Raw genomic sequence first — 9,465 nt, forward strand, 5'->3', positions numbered from 1 at the left:
TGTTCAAAATGCCCATGTTGTTGGAATATGAAGCGATTGCCGAGTGAATTCAAACAATTATTGCATAAACAGGTGAGTGGGTGTTACATATGTAGGTACATACTTATGTATGGATATATGTACATTTTATCTAAACTAGTAGACCCGCATGGCGGCAAAATCCCCAAATTTTAATTTCAAAAACCTTAAAACTATTCCAAATGTTAGTCAGAGCGTGCAGCCGTTTATGAATGAAGGCATGTCTCGCATAGTGAGGTTTATATATCATTAAATTTCAAACAACATCGCATATCTACAGGTCAACGTATTTAATTTGAACTTTAATATTTTGAAATTCGAAAGAACGGCGCAAATCTAATGACCTTTACAAAAAAAAGGTGGGAAGCCTTTACGAAAGTTCCTAAATCTGTCTGACATTGTGTAACACATTTTAATTAACTTATGAATTAAAAGAAATTTGATTTTTTAAACATGTGGCCACCCTCCTAATATATATTTCAGAAATAAAATCATTTCAAACCGTTTAGATTCATATTCTTATATTTGACATAATTCATTTAGCTTCTTAAATAAGCTAAACTTAATTTATTAAGCAGGTGGCAACCATCTCCAATCGCCGCAAAAAATCTTAGGGCCGCTTGTTCAATGTTGGTTATCACTACTTGCCGGTTAAACATCATTATTGACGTTTTCGACATCATGCATACAACATGTGATCGATACAGCAGTCGTATTTAACCGGAGCTTCTACCTCCGATTTGTGCTAATCAGACATTGAACAACCGGCCCTTAGTGTTCACACTAAAGATATCTTAACACTCTTTCGTTTGACAACCATATTTCGATATTTCATATAACTTGTGTATAAGATAACTAAATTCGAGATTTCAAAAGTTGGCAACCCTATTAAAAGTATTTTCAAATTAAAATCTTCTTCTACCTCTTTCGTCAGACACCAAAATTGTGATACATATTTCTATTACCTAATTTCGCCTTCTCAAACAGGTGGCAAAAAGAATTTTCAAGCTAAAACTTCTTTGAATATCCTTCGTCTGACATAATGAATCAAGTTGAATTCAAATTTTTAAACACGTGGCAAATCTCCTGAATACATTTGAGGAAGAACTCCATTGCGAACCCATTGCAAATTGCAAAACCCAAGCGAATCTTTTAATAATTAATTTAACTTATTAAATAATTTGAATCTAACTTCTTCTCCAGGTGGCACCACTATTCAAATATCTTAAAAGTTATCTTAGTGTTCAGAGTAAAAATATCTTACCAATCTTTCGTTTGCAATATTTTAATATTTCATTGTATATAAGTTAACTAAGTTCGACTTTTCAAACAAGTGGCAACTCTTTTAAAAATATTTAAGTACAAACTATTACCTTCTTATACTCCTTTCGTCTGGCGCCCGAAAGGTGATACATATTTCTAAAACCTAATTCCTTTAATTCAAATTGAATTTTGATTTTAAAAAGGTGGCAAACCTTTTACATGTAGATAACAAATAAAGCCTTTTCCAAACCCTTTAGATTGATGCCCATATTGTAATAATTCATTTAAATTTTTCAATAATTTTTTTAAAAATGGTGGTACTTAACTATTCTCGAAAAAGTGAAGCTTACTGTACATCTACTGACCAATCCCTTTAATTTTACAACTCATTTTTGAAAATCGAACAAAGGGTGCGTATGTGATGGCATTGATTATTAAATGATTTTAATTAAATTTTTTAAGGGGTGACACCTGTTTTCGAAAAAAATAAAGCCTTATTGCACATCTACAGGTCAAGTCTTTTAATTTGACATCTCATTTTTGAAATTCCAAGGAACGGCGCAAGTCTGATGACCCGGACAAAAAATTGCTTCGAGTATTATATATGTACTAGTGAACCCGTATGGCGTTAAAATGCCTAAAATTGAGTTCCAAAACACTAAAAACTATTCCAAATGATAGTCAGAGTCATAAGCGATTCGAGTGTCCCATTTAAAAATTAAAACCTTATCGCAAATCTAAAGGCCAATGTCTTTAATTTTCCTTCTGACTTTTGCAAATCGAAAGAACGGTGCAAATCTAATGAATTTCACAAAAAATTCCTTCTCGTATACCTAATCAAAGAAATTTTCAAATTAAGGGCCGGTTGTTCAATGTCTGATTAGCACAAATCGGAGGTAGAAGCTCCGGTTAAGCACAACTACTGCTTTATCGATCACATGTTACATGCATGATGTCGAAATCGTCGATAGTGTAGTGGTAGTGATAACCAGACATACATACGTCTCTATCGACTGACGTACATATATTTTAATTAACTAATGATAAAGTTGAATTTGAGGGTTTGAAGATGTGGCACCCTCCTAAATATATTTCAGATATAAATCCTTTTCTAACCCATTCCGATTGACGCCCATATTTTAATAATTAAGTTTGTTTTCCTAACAGGTGTAAAAACCCGTTTTAAATATCACAAAAACATTCCTAATGTTCAAACTAAAGATTTCTTATCACTCTTTCGTTTGACATCAATATTTTAATATTTCAAATACTTTGCGTATAAATTAACTAAATTCGAAACTTCAAAGAGGTGGGAATCAAACTAAAACTTTCTACAATCTCTCTCGCTTGACACCTAGATTGTGTTACATATTCCAATTGAGTACCCAATTGCTTTAATTAAGTTGATTTTTTAAACAGGTGACCACCCGCCTACACTGAGAAAAGAGTTTAGTTACGTCAACTAAATATGTTTTTCTCAACACATGATTTAGTTATAGTCACATTATTTGGTTATAGTTACCAAATCATGTGTTGCTAGAAATATATTTGGCTGACTTTTTTCTGAGTGTATATATAAATTTTAGATATAAAGCCTTTAAAAACTCCTTAAAACTAATACCCAGCTTTTAACAATTCATCCAACTTGTTAAATAATTCGAATATCACTTTCAAATATATCTCAACGCTCTTCCACTTGAAACCCGTATTTTCATATTTCCAATAACTTGCATATAAGTTAACTAAATTCAACTCTTCAAAGTGAGGCCAACCCTCTTCAGGATATTTAAAAGCTATTACCTTCGCATACTCCTTTCACCTGGTGCCCATATGGTGGTATGCATATATTTCTATTACGTAATTCCCTTAATTCAAATTGAATTTGATTTTTTAAACCGGTGGCAACCCTCATACACTAAAGTTAAGAAACAAAGTTTTTCAAACGATTGATACCCATTTTGAAATAATTGGTTTCACTTTTTAAATAATTTTAATTAAAGTTTCTTTAAAGGTGGCAACTTTTTTCTCGAAAAAGTAAAACTTTATTGCCCAAACTCATTAATTTGACAGCTCACTTTAGAAAATCGACCTAACGGTGCAGATCTGATGGCATTAAGTAATTATTAAATAATTTCAGAGTGATTGTTTAACAGTTGGCATCTCTTTTATTTAGAAAGAGTAAAACCGTATTGCACATTTACAACCCAAACTCTTTCAATTGATACCTCATTTTTGAAAATCGAACAATCCTTGCAGATCTGGACAAAAAATCCCTTCGCGTATTATACTTATAAGATAAGATGAGATGACCATTCTATTCATTGTGTATTAACTCCCTAGCTTAAACATCTTAATATATATGTACACCCCGCGACAAACGATAGCACATCAACATAAGTAGTTACCAGTTTTGAGTACTTTTGATTTTTATATATAAATATTAGCTCTTTATCTAACAAATACCATATAAATCTAAATTTCAGACTTTGCTAAAAAATTATAAAAATTCCACAAACTTTCATCCCAAGTCCACGCATTTTAATATTTTTCTGACGGTGTTATGCACTCTTTCCAAATAAAAATTACTTTGTATGGAAGAAAATGCGTGGTACTGCCGCTGTGTTTAGGTCTAAAAATTACTAGCTTGCTTAGAAATTATTTCTTTTCATATAACTTTTCATGTAGTTTCTTTAGATTCCCTATCCAAGCTTTTTCAATGAAATTTTGTAATAGTTTGTTGTTGGTTCCTGTTTGAGAAATAAGATACTATTGGGCCCGAAACAAGATATTAATGGGCCCGATATGTATTGCTTTATGCATTTGGCATTCCCAAATAGGCAGGCGAAAATTAATTTTAATATTTCTATCGTTGCGGCAGCGTGTATTTTTCTTTTATATCTTAATACTTACATATCGTCGTTGAAAGTACAAAACCGCGTATCGTCATTCTGAAAACCCGCGTACCTGACATTTGCTGCCAAAAATTGGATTTGCTCACACAAGCTCTTGGCTCAATCCTTATCTATTCGTCCTGAAATATAGTAGCCAGAAATGCGATTGCTTTATAAAAAAGATAACCATTTTGAAATATGAGTGTTTTTACTCTCTGGAATTTTGTAACCCCACATACGCGGTTTTGCATTTTGTTGATACGCGGTTTTATACTTTAAACGACGATATGTAAAAGCCAAAAAAATGTTTTAAGCCATGTTGCTGTAAATAATGTAACGATTCTCTTTAAATTAGTCGTTGTTGTTGTAGCTGCTACTGAACCTCTCGAGTCGGCTCATTCGTCAATGTTTTCGTCAGGCTCAGCCAAGGGGAGGCCCAGGAAGTGCGAAACTTCCGCAGGGTCCGTCCTTAGGGACCGGGGCGTTAGCTGGGTGGGGTTTTGGGGGATGCGAAGAGGTGCCGTGAGTTATGTGGCGATTCTCCGCATGCCAATCACTCGTTGGGCACATCTTAATTCACTCTGTTCAGGTACGAGTTTAACCTGCTGCAATATCCAGAGTGAAATTGGGCTATTGTGGGGCGAGTCTCCCGGGGCAGAGAAAGTTCCGTCCCGTCCACGTCGGTAGGTTGTGTACCCAAAACGGCATTCACAAATCGAGAGTCTATGTAACTAAAGACCGATTCCCAATAAATGCCGTTTAAGGCATGTCGCTAGGCAGTTGGGTCCATAGATTGTTTTATGAACCTATGGATTTCGTAAAGATGCCCTCTGAAGTGCCTTGGCGAAGGCTCTTCTAAAAGCAGTGTCAGTTTGAATTAGTCCTTCAGGTTGATTCCACTGGATTGTTAAATAAACGCTCAAGTTACAGTACAACTATTATGTAAAACAAACACTTTACAATACTTGTTAAGGCAATTCTGTATTTACAAAAGCAATTCTGTATTTACAATACTTGCTAACGCAATTGATCTCTGTACTCGTAGCTTTCTGTTTTACAACTAAACTCGCATCTCGATCTTCCGTCGATGTCAACTTTCTCTCTGCCGACCACAACCTTTTCCTGGGTACTTCGGAACGCGCCCACTGCTGCCGCCATTTTCGCACACCGACGTATCACCATTGAAACGTGGTTCACTGGCTCTTTGCCGAGACCACTGCCTGTTAAACATCTAATGGGCTTACCATGACCTCATCCTCGTGGTGACCTTTCAATGAGTTGGAGACCGTGCCGCTTTTCCTGTATCGCTGAACCGCTTCCTTTTCCTATCAAAATGACTCCATATCCATCGCTGCTTACCTCTGCCTAACTAACCGCTTCCGTTGCTGCTGGAATCTTCGGGCCTTCTTCTAAGAGCAACCATCTGCTGCAGTACTAGTTGTCGTAACAGGCCTTAAGTGGCACTTCCCTGTCGCGATATGTCAGAATAATTCCCTGAAGGTCAATCTTCATGCCTTGGCCAAGTAGAAAGTCCACGCCGATCACGACATCATCCACAATGCCTGCCACTATACACTTGTGTTACGAGGCCTCATCCCCGATTATTACCTCGCATGGTACTTTTCCTAACACTTGGTTGCGCTCACCAGTTTCAGTCTGGAAATTTGCCCCAGGTGGTGGTTTCACGTACCAAGTGGCCAGATTAGGTCGAATAATGGAATGTGATGCTTCAGTATCTATTGACAGCACTCGCTCTTGCCAATTCACACATTCACCAACAGTAAGGTGGCTCGCTTTTCGGCCAATTTGTGAGACGGAGATTATGGGGTCTTCAACTGCTAGGGAAAGCGCGCGCCCTTTCCTTCTGGCTCGATTTTGTTTAACGACTGACTGAAGACTGGTTCACCTTTTGCAGCTCTGCGTTTGCGTCCTGCCGAAATTTTTGTTCCTGTTGGTTCCACGTTTTAAATGTTAATCAGTGCCATGTTTTTCCCGGCAGCAGTTTGATTATCTTCTTCAGAATTTCATTTGTCTCGTTCGGTGGGTGGGATTTATGAGCTGGTCTACTTAAGACCACCGGCATTTCCTATGTCTTGAGACAGTTTCAGTAAATATTGACCTTGGATTCGCATATGTCTCTCGCACGGAATACATGTCCCGCATACCGTTTATAAATCTCTGGATTTTTACCTTTTCGGGGTGTTCACACCGGTTGGGTTTCCAATTGCCAAGTCAGCGAACCTCCAAATATCAGAAGCGAATTCCTGTAGACTGTCGTTGCCTTTTTGGTAGCGATTCTCCAGCTCCATCTGGTAAATCTGTCTCCTGCGCTCGCCACCATAACGTTTCTCCACCCCGCCCATCAACGCATCGTAACTGTTTCTTTTACAGTCGGGAATAGTCTGCCAGATTTCCGCTTCAGGCAACGAATTGCGCAACGGATTTATCTTCCATGCTTCAATGGTTTGCTGTGGCCGTCTTCTCGTACTAGATCTTAAAGACCTGGAAGGGGATCGTGCCGTCAAAGTATTGAGTTTTTACCTGTCGAGCGTTAGTCGAAGTGGCTGGACGATTCAACTGCAAAATCGGAGGCGATTTTCATGATCATGCACCTAAGCTTCGACATTGTCCTGTTTCTCCTTAATTAGCGCTTCGATTTTATCTTGCCGCTCCTCGATTTTTTCCTGTCTCATGCCAAAGATTCATTCGAAAAATAAAAAAAATTAATTAAATTATAAAATGAAATTATTGGACAGACAAATTATCAAAATTAAGTACAAAAATAATTAAAAGCAGTAAAATTTGTTCCCATTTCACATTTTGCCTAAAGAATATTTTATGGATGTTCCCAAGTGGACATCACCGAAATTAAGATATTTACAGTTATGTATGTGGTCTACTGATTCTAACTGTATATACTATACATACATACATAATTTCACCATGGGTTACTGCGTTTTGCCATCTTTATTGTAATTTTTAATTCTCTAGTAAAAATACTTAAGAAAGATATTTTAACTTCCATACAAGGGTGACTTCTTGCAATATGGCGACTACAATTTTATGACAAAACACTTGTTTCAAAATTTTTTATTTGTGTATGTCACATATGGTACACATTATATGTATGTACGCATGCATAAACAAGTTAAGTGAAGAGAGATGATCTAATTTCGTATCTGTCAACAGATGATAACCAGAAATGTGTACATTAAAAACTATATATATGAGTAGCTTGTACATACCCAGTACAGCGTAGCCCATTCAATTATCTCACAAAAATTAATTTATTTCTACTTATGTAGCAACTAACTTTAAATTTATGTATAATTACCTAGCAGCCTCATTGAGATAAACCAATAGCTTACACTTTTGCTACATATCTTTGCAAATATTTCAATATTAGTTGTGAAATCATCTAACTGTGGGCAATTAACTATTTCAGTACGAAAAGTCATCTATAAAAGAAATATACTGACTGTGTTTTAAAGTAGTTGAAATCATATGCAGAGTCGTATTATACACTGATGCCTAGGACATCGCCATGTTGATGTCAACAGTTCGTTACAAGGAAGACAGTCAGATCTTCAACTAGTTGTGGTGGGTAAAAAACTAGCTGAAGATCGATATCTAAACTAGTTTCTTTCCGTACTGGGTATATATAGCGACAATACTTATCCTCTGAAAACCACTTGTGTGTTCCCAAAATTGTAGAAAGGTTTATATGTACATGAAAACACATTTTTTTTAATCGACTTAAAATAAACAATGCTTAGGAAATGCGACTTCAACGCCAGTGGCATACATAATCCGCTTTGCTTATGGAACAATTTTTACTGACTCATTGAAATTTCACAAAATTAATGTATCGGAAAAAATATTGGGAATATCCCGTACTGATTGAAGATAATCCACAATGTAGTCATCAGCGCGCAATACTTGAAAGCGAAGGCAGAATAAACCCATCATTGGCAGCCAAACAAAACTACCTGCGCCGGATTAGAAGGCTAAATTGGGAAGAATAATAACAAACACTTAAACAAAATATTCAAATATTATGTGTGTGTATCCATACGTGCCTCATTTAAGCATTTCCTTGTTGTGCCTCCAGCAAAAGTATAAGCAGGTAGCTGGCGTTGAAAGGCAGAACTATATTGTGCGAGTTCGCTGTCGATTTCGGCACTTTATTGAAAAGTAACAAAAATTAATGGATTTTTCAGTTCATAAATGGCTTTGACGTTAAAGTGAGATTAAGAGGTAGAAATGCAAATATTGTAATAATTGTGTATATATTGCAGATATAATCTCCAGGGTGAGGTGTGGTGATGAGTTGAGGGCAGAGTAGATCTACTTTCGCAGTATATTATCTATCTATCTATGTACATATGCCTATTCGCTACAGTAACTGTAACCAAATTAAATTGATTTTTCCCCTTTTTTGTTCCATTCCAGAACACCTTTCGTTTAGTCTTATTTAAACGGTAATTTCCGCTTACGTAGAATGGCTGCTGCGAGTGCTGGCCAACAATTGCATCAGCAACAACACCATCAACAACAGCAACAACCACAGCAGGAATTAAATGTGATTGCGCTGCGTCAGCCTTTTCAGCAATCAATGAAACATCATCAACAACAACACCAACAAAATGCACTGACGTTGCAACAACAACAACAAGCATTGCCGACGCAGTTGCAACAACAGCAGCAGCAACATCAACAAGAACAGCAAATGCAGCAACATATACAATTGCAATTGCAGCACATGAATAATGGTCAACAGCAATTGCTGCAACAGCAGCAGCAAGTACAGCTTCAACACCATACACAACAGCCAACGTCACAGCAACTACGCGCCACAAAATATACCACGCGTGTTGCTTCCAATGCGCAAATGTTTGCTCAACAACAACAAATACAGCAGCAGCAACAGCAGCTACAAAGACAGCAGCAACAGCAACAGCTGCAAGCTTTACCAGCTGGTATGGTAAATGGCGCACCAACCCTTGCTGCTTGCAATAGTGCAACACGCGGCGGCCAACAGATAAATTCTTATCAGCCGCAGCCGCAGCCGCAGCAGCACCAGCACAATACTGCAGCAATGCAGCAACATCACCAGCAGCAGTTGCAACAGCAGCAGCAACAACACCAGCAGCAGTTGCAAGCGCAACAGCAACAGCAACAGCAACAGCAACAGCAACAGCAACAACAACAACAGCAACATTTGCAGCTACAGCAACAGCAACATTCGGTGAAAATGATGAATCATAATGTGGTGGTGGCGCCACCTACAATC

At 37.2% G+C, this 9,465-nt stretch overlaps 1 protein-coding gene across 1 annotated transcript; it reads left to right on the forward strand.

Moving 5' to 3' along the window:
- LOC108380375 (transcription factor SPT20 homolog) lies at positions 1–9,353 on the forward strand (the record flags this gene model as incomplete). The annotated part of the gene is made up of 2 exons (XM_017636745.1): positions 1–72; positions 8,625–9,353. A coding segment is annotated over exon 2 (680 nt), but the record flags the coding sequence as incomplete, so codon positions are not given.
- Positions 9,354–9,465: the final 112 nt, after the last annotated feature.

Source organism: Rhagoletis zephyria, unplaced genomic scaffold (assembly GCF_001687245.7).
Source record: "Rhagoletis zephyria isolate East Lansing unplaced genomic scaffold, Rhagoletis_zephyria_1.1 Rzeph_scaffold_19062, whole genome shotgun sequence".
NCBI lineage: Eukaryota > Metazoa > Arthropoda > Insecta > Diptera > Tephritidae > Rhagoletis > Rhagoletis zephyria.